This window comes from Leopardus geoffroyi, chromosome A2, assembly GCF_018350155.1.
Source record: "Leopardus geoffroyi isolate Oge1 chromosome A2, O.geoffroyi_Oge1_pat1.0, whole genome shotgun sequence".
NCBI lineage: Eukaryota > Metazoa > Chordata > Mammalia > Carnivora > Felidae > Leopardus > Leopardus geoffroyi.
This window is the reverse complement of record NC_059331.1, coordinates 66,231,339-66,249,090: the sequence shown is the minus strand read 5'-3', so window position 1 is coordinate 66,249,090 and position 17,752 is coordinate 66,231,339. Positions and strand designations below refer to the sequence as shown.

The 17,752-nt window shown below is 48.5% G+C and overlaps 1 protein-coding gene across 6 annotated transcripts in view; it reads left to right on the top strand.

Annotated features, from left to right (window-relative positions):
• Positions 1-17,752, top strand: part of COBL (cordon-bleu WH2 repeat protein) — a 273,215-nt gene that overhangs the window by 207,289 nt on the left and 48,174 nt on the right. For 4 of the 6 annotated variants that reach the window (XM_045494295.1, XM_045494296.1, XM_045494300.1 and 1 more), the window contains one exon: positions 3,520-3,693. The exons of the other annotated variants lie outside the window; for them this stretch is intronic. In XM_045494295.1, coding sequence (XP_045350251.1) covers positions 3,520-3,693 — 174 coding nt within the window. The remainder of the gene's footprint in view (positions 1-3,519; positions 3,694-17,752) is intronic. 6 annotated transcript variants of the gene reach the window in all.

Genomic DNA, 17,752 nt, shown 5'->3' with positions numbered 1-17,752 from the left:
GAGCGAGCGGGGTGTGCACGTGTGTGCGCGTGTGTGTGTGCGTGTGTGATGCGTGTCTCCCTGATGGAAGGATGTAAAGTTCTTGGGATGATGTCCATGGAAGCTGTTTCGAAAGGCCTCTGGTCCCCAGGAGATTCGTAGATCAGTTGACAACAGTGTAGTAATTTCTTGACCACCCTGTTTGAAATTGATCTCCCCTTTTATATCTGTAGCAGAGACCCTGATCCTTTTTGAGGAAAAGAGAACCCAAAGGAAAGAGGATGGAACCATAATATCTGTGAGCAGAGAGACCTATTAGATCATTAAATGCCACCAACTCATGTTACAAGTGGCACAGAGAGAAGGGACCGGGGTCTCCAGCTCTATTAGCCGTGGATAGTTCATTTAATTTAAAATTTTTGTACTGTCTGTTTGTTTTTGAGAGGGAGGGAAAGACAGAGCGCGAGCAGGGAGGGGCAGAGAGAGAGGGAGACACAGAATCCGAAGCCGGCTCCAGGCTCCAAGCTGTCAGGGCTTGAACCCATGAACCTCGAGATCGTTGACCTGAGCCGAAGTCGGACGCTCAACCCACTGAGCCACCCAGGCGCCCCTGGTGAATGTAATTTTAAAACCATTCAGTGTTTGTTATTTCATTTATGGAGGAAAAGGAAGAGTAGGGGTTTCCTGAGATCATGGGAGGATCAGCTCACGACAGAGGCCATCCGACGGCCATGCCCAACGCCGTTCACTCCACTCAGCGCCCTCGTGTTTTGGCCTTGACCTAATGGCTGTGGCCCCCAAAAAGAAGCCCCCCAAGGATAAGTGCTTGCATCATCATTGTCCCAGACTCCCATACAAGCAACTTGGCTGTTTGTAGCATTTTTTTTTCCCCTGGTCAATACCTCTCTTCTGATGTCAGCCTTTCACAGCCAGAGACGTGGTTATCCTAAGGACCAGTAACCTATATTTCACGTCCGTTTTTTCTTTTTACCAAAGGAAAATACCGTCCTGTTCGCAGAGCACATGATCAGTAGCTCCTCGAAATAAATCTGGGGTGTCTCCCTCTTTTATGAGGAGACCACCATTCTCCCTCCCGAGCTCTCACCCACTCTTGCTGTAAAGGGATGACAGCTCTGATGTACAGTCCCTTGTCACAACCCTAGGAAGCATCCACTCTAAGTGGTGGTGTGGCTGTGGTTGAGCCCTGCCAGCCTCCAGGCCAGACACCCCGTTTCAACCCAAGGGAGGCCCCCCCAATTCGGCTTTGAAGGCCTGATGCTTGGAGGACCTGGCCCAGGTGTGGGCAGGCAACCAGCGCCCACGGGTGTCACAGGAGAGGGAGGCGGGTGTTTGCCGAATGAAAACCGTAGGGACCCCTGCGAGGAGCATGTTACAAAGAGGAGTTATGGACGGCAGTGATGCACTACTCGTCTCTCTCTGTCTCTGTCTGTCATCCGTGAACTTTGGTTTGGGAAGGTGGAGAAGGAAGCCAGAAGCCCCCTTCCTACTGAAAGGGACCTTGGCTGCTTTGGGAGCTCAGGAGGGTGGTAGAGGTCATGGTGGCAGTTTTCAGTGAGACTTGTGTCTCCATCAGCAATCCCCATGAACTCACAGCACGCTAGCCGCCCACAGGCCGCTCTTTGAACCAAAGTCTAGGCTTTACGTTAACAGATAAAAATCTTTAAAGTAGCCCCTGTTCAGTCACACACACACACACACACACACACACACACACACACACACACGAGCATCTTTCTATTCTGATATCTAGATATAAAAGGGGGAAAAAATTAGAACTTGCCCTAAAATAGTATTATTTTACTGGAATTGAGTCTGACCCAAATTTCTTGGCAAACAAAAATAAGCTTTCCAGTAGAAAAACTTTCGGCACAAAGCCTCTTCCTCCTACGTGGTCGCCCTAGGGGGACGCCCTCTCATTTAACGTTACTTACCTGGACCAAACAGATAACTCTCACCCAGACCGATCGTGCTTCTTTGCACTTTGAAGGGAAAAGTGATGTCTAACTATGGGGACATCCATATTTTTCCACGTTGGAAGAACTGTAATCAAGAGATTAGATATATCTCTTGATGAAGAAATTATATTTCTTAATCTTTTTATTAATAATCTGATGATGGTCATGAAACACAGAATGTATTCATTACAAGATGATCCTAAACATTAAAGCTTGGGGGTGCCTGAGTGGCTCCGTCGATTAAGCGTCTGACTCTTGGTTTCGGCTCAGGTCAGGATCTCACGGTTCGTGAGTTCAAACCCCACATCAGGCTCTGAGCTGACTGTGTGAGTCAGCTTGGGATTTTCTCTCTCTCCGTCTTTCTCTGCCCCTTTCTTCACTCACTCTCTCTCCCTCAAAATAAACAAACATTTATAAAAAGATCTTCAGACATTAAAGCTTGAAGAAAACGTTTCTAAGAGAAATCCTAGGAAGCATGGCTTACGACACAAGTGATTTATATGGCTCTGTTAAGTCACTGACTTTCAAAAATCTTAGTAGCAGAAGAAAATCATTTTCCTATAAAATGGCAGGTGGATGCCCAGTGTGTCAAGAGCAGAGAGGGATGCCCTGAGGGTTCCAGGGTCAGATGGAGCACGACGCCACCCCGAACACTTTGCCCAAGTCACAACCTCTTCATTTTTTTAAAGTTTATTTATATATTTTTTGAGAGAGAGAGAAAGCATGAGCAGGGAGGGGGGTGCAGAGAGAGAGAGAATCCCAAGCAGGCTCCACACTGTCAGAGCCCGACACGGGGCTCGAAGCCACGAACCACGAGATCATGACCAGAGTCAAAGTCGGACGCTTGACCGACTGAGCCACCCAGGCGCCCTGGGACCCTCTTCAAATAAAGTTTGAAGACTCTTACCCTAAACGATGGAAGGGATTGAGGATATAAACAGGCTTAAAGACGTGAGCTGAATTAGTGGTTCTTCGATCTGCAAGAATTAATTGGTAAAAGTAACAAAAGTAAGCTAAAAGATAAATCCGCAAACCTAATACAAACAAACCTGAATAAAAGGAGTTCCTTTTAACTTAACGCAGCTGCCGAGGGAGCTTTTAAGAATAATTTCAAGCCCAGCATCGGAGAGGAGTCGTGCTTGCCAGAAACACACGGCAAACAAGAAGGTATCACCAGATTGGCCCAAGGCGAGGACACCGTGTGTAAAATTCTGAAGCGTGAGTGAGATTGGATTTGATGCCTTGCGAGTTTGAATTTGGTCGCGGGCATGGCTGGATTTTGTTGGCAGGTGCGGTTCCATTTGGTGAAGTTGACTTTTGACACCGGGTGTAGCTGGACTTGATGACAGGTGTGGTTGGATTTGATGCTCGAGGTGAGGTTGACTTTGGTACCGAGTGTGGTTGGATTGGATGCCGGGTGTGGCTGGGTTTGGTGCTGGGTGTGTCTGGATTGGTGCCATGAGGCTGTGTTTGGTGCCTGGGGGAATGATGCCACGTGTCCCCTGCTGGAGGGCAGAGTCTTTCGGCTTAACCTTCTGAAGTAACCCCCGTTGATTCCATGTAGGTGTTGGACGACGGCAGGTGCCACAAAAGCCTCCCAGAGGCACTGCTCGGGGGCCCCCCCAGTTAGTGCTCCCCCCACCCCCGCCCTACCCTCCTCCTGACACAGACGTGGCAGAGCCTCTCGGCTTTCCTGGGGAAAGTGCTGGTTCCGAGGCCCCCGACCCGAGACCCACACGTACGTGCCTCTCGTTTCCTTTCCCTACTCTGTGCTCTGGTCACCCGTGTCAGGGCTGTGTTTCCAGACTTTCCATTCTTGCCTCGGGGTGCTTGTGGCTTTGTTCTCTGGCTTTTCTTTCCAAATGCTCGATGTGGTGTGTCCGACGTCACAGTGAATGCACTCTGAACGCTATGCAGGGCCCCAGAAAGAATGGCGTAACTCATTAACCACTCACCCCGGGGTCCGACCTCTGCCAGAATCGTACCGGGTGGGTGGAGACAGTCTGCTAGGAGCCACCGTTCCCCGCATGACAGCCAACCTCGCAGTGTCTGGGGAGAGCGGGAGCCCACGCAGCCCAGCTCAGCACGCCTGTGATTTTGCTGTGAAGCTCGCTCTGGCCAGCCGTGAGCGCCGAGGAGAGCCACGTTCGAAACCAGGTCCTTTGAATCGTATGGTCAGTGGCCAGGCAGTACTAGTGTGGAAAGGGAAACTGAGGCAGCAGAAGGGGAAGCAGCTTGAGCTCCGCCTAGCAATAGCCAGAATGAAAGTCTCCTTGTTTTCTACCTCTTGTCACACCCTGGCTGAGATCGGGCTTTCTTCCCTGTCTCCAGAGATTTCTTTAGGACTTCATCAAGTACTGCGTATGGCACTCCCACCTCCAGACGCGGGAGTCCTTTTATAGATTCAACCGTCTATGTTCCGATGGCGTCATCGGCCCACCAAGCCCGTGCTCGCCCCTTTCAGGATGCCCCAGCTCGATAGCGAGACTTCGTTATAAAGGGGCGCGTTCCCTTTTCGTAATAGCCCCGTGTCACCCTGCCTTCCGCCCAGGGAGCGGCCGGTGCCCGTGGGTGGGTGCAGCCTTCCGCTTAGGAAGTTCATACTTTCCTGCCATGGGACCACTTGATCTTTCTCTGTCTTCTCTGGAAATGACGATTAACTCGCTGCCAGCTTCTGGGTAAAGAAGAGGATGGCGGGATTACTTACCTACTCCTGTAGGAAAAATCATCCGGATTCACTTCCTCTTTCTTTACAAATACTGCCTTTCCATCCTTCAGACACATTTGATCCTCTTGACGTTGGACATGCTTCTGGAAGCAAGCACTTTCTACAGGGCATTAAAAAACAAAGGATGAGACATTCTCGGTCAGAAAGAGAACAGCTGAGGCGCAGATGACTCTGGAGCTGTGCCGTCTCTGAAGAGATCTTGAGCCCCACGTGCCAAGGCCGTGGGCTTTGGCGGTCTACACCGTGGCTGCCGTCCTCGCACACAGATTCTCATCCGTGGGGGACCCGGTGAGGGAGGAGTAGCTGAGGAAAAATGACAAAGCTGAACACAGCCCGTGGGCAACCAGGGAGCGGTCACGAGACCAACCTGGGATGGGAGAGTCAGGCTTCCTGCGCTTCCCCACGTTGGAACTGATGCCAACCAGCGGGCTCTCACTTCCTCCTGTGCTCGAAGGGCGCTCTGCTGGGGAGACCACCGGGCAGGATCTGGGGCGGGGGCTGCTTACAAAGGCCGGCATCAGGCTTGGGGACGAAAGATTTCTCCCACTGTGGAATCCTTCCCCGCCCCTGCCCTTAGCAGACTTTCCAAAGGAGTCGGCAGGCAATAGACAGGAGATGAGGTTCACCATCTTGCTTCACAGCTCCGTTTCCGCTGGGGTTCTGGATTATTCTCTCCATGCGTTCATGTCCCCAGACCCTGGTCATCAGAGCCTCCTTTGCCCTTCAGTCACCATTCCTAACTCCCTGCCCTTCTCTTCACCTCCCGTGCAGCCACAGAAATGCCAGTAAAAGAGTGAGGAAGGGCAGGAGGCATGGGGGGGGGGTGCTATGGGGTGTTAGCGCCTGCAGGTAGCCAGGCTCCTCCTCTTCCTGTTCCCATCCTGGCTGCTCCTGCACCAGAACTTGGGGCATCCAACTCAGAGCTGTTCTTTTACCTAATGAGCAGAACTTTCTTGCCCACTTTCTATAGCAGTAAAACCTGGGATCTCCTGGGGCGCCTGGGGGGCTCAGTCGGTTAAGCGTCCGACTTCGGCTCAGGTCATGATCTCACGGTTCGTGGGTTCGAGCCCCGCTTCGGGGTCTGTGCTGACAGCTCGGAGCCTGGAGCCTGTTTCAGATTCTGTGTCTCCCTCTCTCTGCTCCTCCCATGCTCATGTCTCTCTCTCTCTCATGCTCTGTCTCTCTCTCTCTCAAAAATAAATAAATGAATAAATGAATAGTTTAAAAAATTTTAAATAGGGGCGCCTGGGTGGCTCAGTCGGTTGAGCGTCTGACTTCAGCTCAGGTCATGATCTCACACTCCATGAGTTCGAGCCCCGCGTCGGGCTCTGTGCTGACAGCTCGGAGCCTGAAGCCTGCTTCAGATTCTGTGTCTCCCTCTCTTTCTCTGCCCTCCCCCCTTGCACACACACGTGTGCGCACACGCTCTCTCTCTTTCTCTCAAAAATAAATAAACATTAAAGCAGTTGTAGAAAGTACTGTATTAAGAAGAAAGAAAAAAACAAAACTGAGATCTCCTGCCCAAGCAGGCAGAACGCAACCTGGCCTTCTTTGGTTCAGGAGTTCAGAGCAGTTAAGGAAAACAAATCGTTGGTTGTCTTCGGTCTTATTTTTTCACAAGATGCTGAAATTGGGCACTATCTTGTCTCAAGGGAGCTACGGGCTGTTAGCACGTGAATACTGGGTGCGCGTTTGCACCCCTTGCAGGCATCTACATGTTACCTACTCTTCCAGTTAGATTTCAGGCTATTCGTGTGTGTGTGTGTGTGTGTGTGTGTGTGTGTGTAAGTTTATTTATTTATTTTGAGAGAGGGACAGAGCGCACAGGGGAGGGGCAGAGAAAGAGAGAGAGAGAATCCTAAGCAGGCTGTGTGCCGTCAGCACAGACCCTGACACTGGGGCTCGAACTCACAAACTGAGATCGTGCCCTGCGCTGAGATCGTGCCCTGAGCTGAGATCAAGAGTCAGTTGCTTAACCAACTGAGCCGCCCAGATTTCTGACTCTCCGTAGCTGTGGAGGGAAGCTCCGTATAGACCCTTTCACACCGACCACAAGCTCTTGTCCACTTCCTCCTGCATTCGGCGTCAGATGCACGTTCCTTGTGAAAGAAACGATACGCTCCTGGTGGAGACGGACCCTGACTACCGACGACGGCTGGGCGGTCCACGAGGCATCTCACGTGACACCTCACTCAGACCCCACCGCAGCACGGGGGGTAGGTTCTGTCCCTGGGAGAAACTGAGTCAGAAGGACTTCCATCCCTGGCCCAGGGTCTTACCGCAATATGGGTACAACAGGAATCCTCATTAGAGTATGTTTGACCCTCAGTCTTGGTTCCGTCCACCCCCATGCTGTTTTCGCCACCAGACCAAGAACCCCCGACGGGGGCATCCTTTGGCTTTGCATGATGATTGTTGTTTCTGCAACACAGAGTATAGTCCACTCGGTTGTTCGAAAGACGAAAAATGCATTTTGTTGAAAACCGCGAGCTCGTCCAGCCTTCATGGATAAAAAGAAAGAGCCGGTAGACGATGGTCTGTACCCGGGAAAAGAGCAAGAAGATGTGAAATGGGTCTTCCAGGGCACTGCCCTTCATTCTGATGTCTCCAGAACTTTCTATTCCGGCCGTTCCCTAGCCCCGACCCTGACCTCTGTAGGGTCTTGGCGTGATCTCCATCCTCATGCTTGGCTGGCGCCACATTCCCGTCCACCGCCAGCCTCCCCAGCCGACCTGACAACGAGCTGGATGCCTCGTTTCCCGTCTTGGTGCTTAAGTGCCACCAGCACGTGACACACGGCCACGAAAACCGCATTCGCCTGCAGCCACGCCACCGGGAGAAGACCTTGTGGTCTGGGTCAATGCCGCTTTTGACTGTGACCCCTGCACTCTTTTGGAGCCAATGTATGGTTTGTGGGCAGAAGAGCAGTAAACATCCGTTCACGTGTGTTTCTGGCTCCCAGAGGCCACCTGTGTCCAGCCCGCTCCCCAGCTCCCCCTGGGTACACCCTGCTTGGGGATCAGGTTGATATGAACTTGATGTGCTCAACACACCCCACCACCACCTCAGGAAGCCACCCCTCCAGTCCAGATTTCTCCCCCATCTGGGTGTTTCCTCCCCACGTTGTATTACACGCACTTGAATGTGCTGCTCTGCTAACCACTTGGAGGCTGCACCAGTCTCATTTCCTATTGTATCCGCTCTTCAACGTGATGCCCGACACACAGCATAGATTCAGTCGCAGAACATACCAGAATAAGTCTCGCTGTCGATCCTAAGTATCACACTACGATGACACTCAATGTTCGATTAGCTTTATCAAACTAAGATGTTTTCTGGGCTCAAGGGCATCCAGTCCCTGCTTCGCTCTGTCTGTGGGGTACTCTCCGTAGAGTCAGTGCTCATCCACACTCGTGGTCGTACTTGAGAAAGATGTGAGGATCTCAGTAGCGGTCAGCAACCCAGACTTCGCCACTTTCTTGTTTCCTGCTCTGGCCTACCTGTTAGGATGCCTTCAGTGGTGTGGTGGATACCACTAAAGTGGGTCCCAACGGTCCCCGCCTCCCGCGTGCGCCCCGTTGTACAACCCTCTCCCCTTGGACACGGGCTGACTTCAGTGACTGACATCAAAGAAGAGAATATGGCAGAAGTAGTGGGATGTCACTTGTCACTTCTGAGGTTAGGTTAAAAAACAACAACTGTGGTTTCCATCTCGGATACCCTCTCTGCCTCGCTCACTCCGAGGGGAGCCAGCCGCCATGTTGAGAGCTGCTCTGTGAGGAGACCCACGTGGCAAACAACTGAGGGAGCTTCCAGCCAACAGCCAGTGGGCGACTGAGGTCCTCAGCCCACCGAGCATGGGAATGGAGTCCAGCCAACACCCTGTGGAGTGAGTCTGGAAGCTCCCTCGGGAGCCCCCATGGTTGAGACCACAGCCCAGTGGCACCTTGGCTGCAGCCTTGTGAGAGACCTTCTGTCAGAGGCAACCAGCCTGCTGTGCCCACAGAAAATTGGAGATAATTAATGCTTCTTGTGTTAAGGCTCTGCTTCTTGAGGTAATGTGTTCTGTGACAACAGACGCCCAAAGGAAGAGAAACCTCTCTCCAGCCTTCCTCCGCAGTGTGGGGAAACTTTCATCTCCTTCAGCTGGAACCCCAGACTTCAGTGAAGCCTAAAGTTGTCATCAGGGACTGAGGGTCGACCAGTATCCTCTCTAAATCATCTTTGGGGTCGACCTCCTCCTGCCTGGGCTGGTACTGAGGGGGCTCTGGCTGTTCCACACACCATATCCAGACACAAGAATTTTCAGAGGAGGAGGAGAGACCGTGTCTTCTAATGGTTTCAGGGGGAACCTTTCCCAGAAGCCCCCCAACTGTGGATCTTTCTCTTATGTCTCATTGACCACAGCTGGGGAGTAGCTGACCAGTCTCTGGTGAGAACAGAATCACCCGAGATGATTGAAGCCCAACCCGACAGCCGGGAAAAGGGTCAACTTTCTCTGGCATGTGGAAGTCACTTGTCAACACTCTGTTAACTGGACGTAGAGGGGAGGCACGCTGCACAAACGGCCCCCGGTATCCACCATCTCAGGTCATGACCCTTGGTGTGGTTGCCATCTGAAGAGCGGAGGGCACGTTGTGAGTGGGAGCAGAGAGAGGCCCGTGAGCCAATGGCGGAGGTGAAGTGGACGGTGAAAGACGGCACGGCCAAGCATCTGAAAGTCAGAAATGACCAAGGAACTGCCCTCCTCAGGGGACACTTTGAAAGGCAGACTGGCCACTTCATGCCTGGCCTCCGCCTACATTTCTCAATTCCTGCTTCTGCAGACCAGAGAACTAGTGGAAATCGGAACTCCTAACATTAGCACATGCCCACTTGGTACCCAGAGACTAAAGAGCCTGGTTTCCTCGTAATCTTTTTAGCTGCTAAGAGGATATCAGAAGTGTGTCTGGCCAATCCACTTTGGGATCCCATGTCTCATTTAAAATTGCCCGCAGGGGCACCTGGGTGGCTCAGTCAGTGAAGCGTCCTACTCCTGAGTTCAGCTCAGGTCACGATCTCATGGGTTCGTGGGATCGAGCCCCACTTCGGGCTCTGTGCCGACGGCGTGGAACCTGCTTGGGATTCTCTCTCTCCCTACCTCTCTGCACCTCCCCCACTTGGGTTCACTCCCCCCCTCTCTCTCTTCCCCAAAATAAATAAATAAATAAACTTCTAAGAAATAATAAATAAAATGACTTCCTGCTATAAGCAACATAGTTTTATCTCTTGTAAAGTGAGCTTCTGGTAGGATAAAATGCAGCCTTTTCAGAGTCAGCTGGGGGCCACTGGGAGGTGTGTGTGCCCAGCTCTCAAGGTCTTTGTCCCTGCCATCCCCTGGGGCAGAGCTGAGTCTCCTCTCCCCTGGTTCCTGCTCGCAGCTCTGTCCTGGCAGCTGAGGCCAGGACGGCCTGTGGAGTCTGAGTCGGTATTTACTTATTGCCCATGTAGGAGAAAAACGACTGAGCTGTGTCACCTCTCAAAGCCTTACGGCGCAGAGGTCCTCGTGAATAAGTCTCCGGTGCTGTGCTGAGCTTCTTAGCATGGTTATAGTGACAGTGGAATATAGTGACAGTGACACGGAATATAGTGACAGTGGAATATAACATGGTTATAGTGACACATCCCCTGGCATGTGTCCCATGGTCTGTGGCCTATTAATGAGCTTTCATATTAACCTTTGGACACCTAAGCATGTACATAGCGGCTTCAAGGGCACGCCTAAGCCAATGTGATTGCGCATATGGATTTTTTTCCCTCTAACTTTCTAACCAGCTTGCTTTCTGCTGACAGTTGATTTCGGTTGCCCCTTCGTTGTGAGTCACGATGACGGAGGCTGTGTCACTGGCCCGCTGGATTGTGTGTTGACGAGATTTTCAGAGCTGGTAATAATTGGGCTGCTAACACATCATCCATTACATATTCCAGTGAGAAGCCCCTGGAGATTTAATGATCACTGTGTAGAGAGTTCAAATTACTGATCCGCAATTTGCTTTATATTTTTTAAATTAAACCATTCAACGACTGTCATCTTCCTATACGTCTTCCTATAATAGGTTTGAGTAAGTCAGTCTTTCCTTGGCCATTCATTGCTGGGGTGATTGGCAAAGGATTTTAAAGGTGTACAGGAAAAATGGGTCCCTGTCCTCTGATCTAAATGACCTGTCAAGTCAAGACAGCAGTGGCGACACCATGGTGGCCTCTAGGTGACTGGTTTTCAATCTGTGAGTAAATATCCCATTCTAAAGAATTGTAAGGAGGTTCTAGAATAGAGAAATAAAATGAGAGAAATCAGCTAGCCATTTTCAATTACAAAATAGTCATTTGAGTGTGCTTAATAGAAGATTAATAATGTATAATATGATCTATAAATGTATAAAAGTATATTTAAAATGTATTATGTAATATAATACATATAAAATATGACCTTTAAAAAATATGTGTATAATATAATGCACATAATGTAATACAACAAAATGCATATAAAATGCATATGTAACATATAAAATGATAATAATTCATATTTTAGGCAGTGTGACTCAGCAAAAAAACTGAGAATCCAGGACTACGCCGGGCACGGCTCCGCGATTCACTGGCTGTAATCGAATCCCCACACGCTGGGTCAGATGCTTGCTAAAGACTCTGGCTCAGCCATCAGCCGTGAGCTTGCCCGAGCCCAGAGCATAAAGCAGGAAAAGATAGACGAGAATTTTGCTGACGTTCCTTAAATTGGGACCGATCCTCTTTTTAACGTCACCTAAGCCCCTGCTCTAAAATTTGAACCCAGACACTCCGCCTGTTTCAAAACAAAGCCATTAATCTTCACGCCTGTGACACAAGTACAATTCTGGGAGTCTCGTTCGGGGTGGAAGCAAGCGCCCTTGAAGCCTGGCAGGTGTGCGGACTTCAGGGCGAGCCCAGGGAAGTGCTCTGGCCCTCGTCTGGTGTGTGTTTGCCGCTTTCCTTCCGGGGCAGGGCAGCCGGCCCACCCAGCGGCCCCCGCAGCCCTGGGAAAGCGCGAGTGTCCGGGAAAACAGGAAGCGGATAGTGAGCAAACGGAAGGAAACCAGTGACTGTGGGAGCAGAGTCTGTCCCTGCTCAGAAGCGCACTGGGGAAAAAAAAAAATGGAACCGAATGTCTAGCCTGTTAACATGCCTCCTTGCAAACCATTAAGTCCCCCCAACATGAACTAAAGACTGATGGCTACTTAGAAGCAAAGCAGTGAGAGACACGCAGTAGAGCTAGGGATACGCATTCTTAAAACTCCCGTGGACTTACTTCTTCTGCTAGTTACTTTTTGGTGCTTTATTTGCAAGCCGCTGTGTCCCTGACTGGAGAGAGAATTGAAGAACTTAGTGACAGGTCAGTACAGCAGGTATGCCCTGGGCCTGACACCGGTTAGCGAGAGCAGACTGTTCAAAATTTCAGGAATTTTGCGAGCCGATCACTAAACAGAGCTATTATTGAAAAGTCAATTATGGGGGTGCCTAGGTGGCTCAGTCGGTTAGGCATCCGGGCTCTTGATTTTGGCTCAGGCCATGATCTCACGGTTCATGAGATCAAGACCCTGTCGGACCCGGCGCTGAGAGCTCAGAGCCTGCTTGGGATTTTCTCTCACTCTGTCTCTGCCCCTCCCTGGCTCTCTCCCTCTCTCTCTCTCTCCAAACAAATAAACATTTTTTTAAAAGTCAATTATGTAAGCTGACAGATGATATTAGAAACAAATATAACCAATACTGAAATTTTATGACTTCCTAATGACTTTACCACATTTTACTATTCCTGGAGTTTTGAGGTTCTTTATATACATTGAATCAATGTGATTCAATAATTTTACGACAGTGAAAATACCACATAACAATGTGCTACTGCACATCCCTTCCCAATGCCACATTCGGTGAATCGCATCCAAACATGGAAATCATCGATGGAGGGAGTATCCCTACTGAGGAAGTTGGCAAAAGTTACACATCATGGCTCGATTTGTTGTCTTTTAATCATCTAGGGTAAGAGAGGGATTAGAGGGTGCTATCAATACAGATTAAATATAAAAGCATGTCATATCATAGCCGGTACCTTGAGAAGAACACCCAAAAAAGTGGAAAAAATTTTTTCTCCCATCTTTCAACACCCATGATCTGACTCAGGAGAGTCATTCCCGTGATTGGCCAACAGGCTAAGTCCCAACCTGGGACTTTTCACGGTTTCATTTTCATCTGACTCCTTAATACAATCTGTTGTCAATCTACATTCATTTCGAAACTACACATTTGTCAGAAGTAGTAAGAGGTCGGCTACAGACCAAAGAATTTGGCAAAAATAAATGACAGCCTTCTGTGAGAATAAATTAGTTATGTAGCATTTACAACAAAGAGTATCGTATTCTTTTATTCTCGCTTGTAAGTTTTGTGCTACCCATTCTTTAGATCAGTAAAACTTTTTCTCTCTATCAATCTGTTGATCGATCGATTGATCTTTCCCTTTTCTTTTTCCCTAGAGAGCTGGTTACTAACCATTTACCAACCTACCAATGCAAGGGAATGTCACATAGATTTAGGAATGCCGATAGCAAATTTACCTTTGATTTCCGTAACCCGCTTCCCAAGCCCCGTGGTGGTCACCGAATCACCACCGGTGTCTGTGTCTCTTGAAGCTTTCACTTGTAGCTTTAAGTCAAGTTAGGCAGAAAAGCTTTTGTTTTGTTTTTTTGTTTTTGTTTTGTTTCTTTAATGTTTATTTATTTTTGAGAGACGGAGACAGAGCATGAGTGGGGGAGGGGCAGAGAGAGGGAGACACAGAATCTGAAGCAGGCTCCAGGCTCCGAGCTGTCAGCACAGAGCCTGATGCAGGGCTCGAACTCACGGACTGTGAGATCATGACCTGAGCCGAAGTCGTTTAACTGACTGAGCCACCCAGCCGCCCCGGAAACCTTTTTTTTTTTTTTTAACATCAAAAGTTATGAGAACTTCTTTCTGAACTCATGTAAATTTCAGCTCTGTGAAACGAGAAATGGACAGCTTGATTTTTCAGGGTTGTTGTTAAATATCATCACTTGATTAGTTCAGGAGGGAACAGAGTAGGGACAAAGCATTCCCCAGCCGACACGCTCGTCTTCTAGATTATTATTTCAGGATTTGTCTGAGATGGTGTGAATTCGGACACAGCCCCTCTTCCCTTCTTCATTGTAAGCCCTATCCCGGAGACCCTCAGGGCCTTAAGTTACTGGCAAGGAATGGCCCTTTATCAGATGGGTCAGTCTCCCACTGAGAAGCTTCTTGGAAGGGGTGTGCTCCTTCAGAACAGTAGAACTCAACACGCATGTGCAGGTGAAGACTTTCTCTGACTCACTTAATCTGCGTTTTCTCAATGGATGCCTGAGCCCTGCTCAGGAAGGACATTATTAAGGTTGGGATGGATTGGTCTGCCATCCAGGGTGTGAAGAAACTATAATATCTGTTTCCCCCTGGAGCTCTACTGGGGGGGAGGGAGGGCGGTGGGCGGGATTCCAGGCCAGTGTCTCTGCCTGCAAGGTCTTTAAAGAGAAGTTTTGCAGCAAATCCGAATCACTTTATTTGACAGTCTGGAAGACAACAGTGAGTTCAGTGGCGCTTATGATCTAGTCCTTCCAGGGGATCAGTAGACCTTTTTTGACATCGACAAAAGACGAGGAGGAAATAGAGGAAATCATAATCACGTGATGTGGCCCATCCATCACTGTTTACACAGCGTTAAGTCTCCAGGGGCTTGAAGGTGAATGATGACAATGACATTTATTTTGCCGGAGTTTGTGTTCATATTTTGCCATTTATTTCCCTTCCCCCCCCCCTCCCCCCCACAGTTTACTGCTGTGCGTCATTCCCTGCTCATGCCAAGCGTTTCTGATGGAGTTCCCTTCCTGGAGCGCCATACCTCTGACTTTCCTCGTGCCTCTCCTGTCCTGACTCTCCTCCTGTTCATCCACCTGTCGGCCTAAAAGGGCTCCTTTGTACCCCCGCGCTCTACTTTCTCTAGAATTCACGTACACGTGCTTAAACAACAGAGATTTGTGTGACCGACATTCGTATTTCTTCGCAGGAGGTAAAGCCTCGTATGTGTAAATTCCAGGTTGATGACATTGGCCTGTCTGACATGACCCTTCCATTGGCTCGTGGGTATGTTTCTGTTCAGAGCCTTGCTTGATTCTGTTTCTGATTCTTAATTCACTGTCTCTTATTTGATACTCAGTTGCACGGTATCTTCTCCATTTGCCTTTAGATTGTGTCCACAAGTTGGCCAGTGTAGTCAGTTTAGATACACTGGAAATATTCTGTCTCCCTGGTAAAACTAAGTGCCTAAATATATGAACTGTAAATATAATCTGTAGGAACTCACAACTACTTACACACACACACACACACACACACACACACACATTCAGGGATACATAGGACCCAAAGTTTTGTAAGTGTTTTTCGGAGTTTCCTATTACTGTGTTCTCCACCATGTAGACAGTTTACAGAAAGAACACAGAGGAAAGAGGGTGTCACTCACCTCACGTTGTCATCCACCGCTTATTCACCAAACACGGAGAACTTGCTTGACGGTAGGCATTGAACCAACTTTGGGGACTAACGCGATGAACGGCACGTGACCCCTGCCCTTGGCTTTCACTACCTGTGGTTCCCCATGCCTGTGAAAAGAAGTGATGATAATTCCATTTGATAAATGCCAGTCTGGAGGTTTGTCCAAGTAGTAAAGATGCTTAAGGTTATGACGAACCATGTCCCCATGGGCGTGTTACCTGGTCTTTCCGGAGTGTAAGACATCTCTCCCATGTTGAGAAAACCTAGCCAGTTACTGGGAACCAGCCATCTCAGCAGTCCTAACACCAAGCAGGTGGGAGTAATCACATTAAGATTCAGGGCTGATGAAGAAAGACGTGCTCTCTTTGATGAATTTTGATCATTGCGCAGAGATGCTCTTGAACCGGGGAGGCTTATCATGTATCTCTCCAGATTTTTTTTTTAACTGTTATTACTCAAAGTAAGAAAAAAGAAGTGTTTTTTTACTTGTATGACTGTTGTCTGGTTGATCACAATAAAAATGTTAGTGCTGACTAATGTAGGAATTATCGCAGCGGATGTTGGTATTAATAGTTGAAGAAATATAAGCTAGCGCTCACAGAAATATATAGCTAGAGCTATATATAACCAATCTGGTGCCATGTGTTGGTGGAAAAAACAACCCAGAAAGTGACAGGAACTACTCACAAGAAAACATAGAACAAGTTAGTGCTTTTTTGTTTTGTTTGTTGTGTTGTGTTGTTTTTTTTTTTTTTTTTTTGCATTTAAATAAAGAACTTTTGTCTGATAAGTAGCAGTCACTTGACCTCAAATCATTAAGTGTGGAGAGTCTAAACAAGAAAAGATAATGTTTACCTGAACGTTGGGGAAAGCATCAAGATTTATGACCCAGACATTAAGAGTGTAGGAGATGGTATATAATTATAGCAATAAGCATCTGTGTGAGAAGTAGCTATTACGCCAAAGAGAAAGAGCCACAGAAAATCTTAAGGCATAACGAAAACGGGAAAGTGATATTGCTCATAGAATTGCTGGTTGGGAAAACAGAAAATATAACAAAACGTATGTCAAGCTCTGTGAAAGAATGGAGGACTTAGATGTGTATGTGCGGACGTAGGGAGCAAACTCAATCGATCCACACCAGTTCACATGACGAATAGAATCGGCCACAAAATTGGCCAAAGTCACAGACGTTTCATTGTACCTCAGGGCTCTCCTTCACCAAGATGGCCCGATACACAGCTGGGGATGATTCAGGGCAATTCAATGACCAAGATTTAGAGATCTACATATGTCCTGACACTGTACGAACCAGCGTTAGAATCTTCTGGGAATCAGATTAATTCAGTGAATCATTTTTCCTCAAAGCACGTACATCTCAGAGAGGTTTTCCTTTCTGGCTCATCTCCGAACCCATCCCTCCTTGGGGGTTATTCATTCTCCATAGAAGTCAGCCAGAGAACTGTTTCTTTGGTCCATGATGTGACACGTGCTATCAAGAGTTACAGTCAGTAGAGGCGCCTGGGTGGCTCAGTCGGTTAAGCATCTGACTGTTGATTTCGGCTCAGGTCATGATCTCGCAGTTCGTGAGCTCGAGCCCGGCTCCAGGCTCTGTGCTGACTGGATGGAGACTGCTTGGGATTCTCTGTCTCCCTTTCTCTGTCCCTCCCCTGCTCACGCCATCTCTGTCGCTCTCAAAACAAAAAAATAAACTTAAAAAAAAAAAAAGAATTACGGTAAAAGAAATTTGAGGTCCTGCACATTCTCTAACCTGAGAGACAGATCAAGCAGACCTGGTGGCTGGTCTGCGCTCCTGACGGTTGACAGAGGAGTCCCTCAGGAATACCAGTTCTATAGCAAGCGCTAAGGTGAAAGGAAAATTGTATGTTATTTTTCAGCTACAACAGGCGTAAATTCTTTCATATTCATCACAGAGACAGTATCAACAGTGGATAGTAGAACGTGCTGTGATTTCATGCCATCCTATCTATGCAGATTCTAAAATTATTTAGTGGTAAAGAAATACTCCAGTTCAGCAGGTGAAACGGTGTGGGTAGATCTTCATGTGGTTTACACACTGGTCTTTTATTTTAGCACCCACCACGACCACTCATGCGTCGCATCCCTGTGGCGTTGCTTATCGGCTGCCCGTCATCGCGGCTTTCCTACTGATTTGGGTTTGTAACATGATATGGTGTATTTGCTGCTTTTCGTATCCCACGTAGTCTGATTCAAAACGTGTCCATGCGTGGACTAATGCTTCCCGTAGCACAATACGCTTTGCTTTTCTTTGTATAATGTTTATTTGTTTATGTCGAGGGGAGGCACACAGAGAGAGGGAGGAAAAGACAATCCCAAGTAGGCTCCACACTCAGCGCAGGGCCAGACATGGGGCTCGATCTCACGGCTGTGAGATCATGACTTGAGCCGAAATCAAGACTCAGACGCTTAACCAACTGAGCCAGCC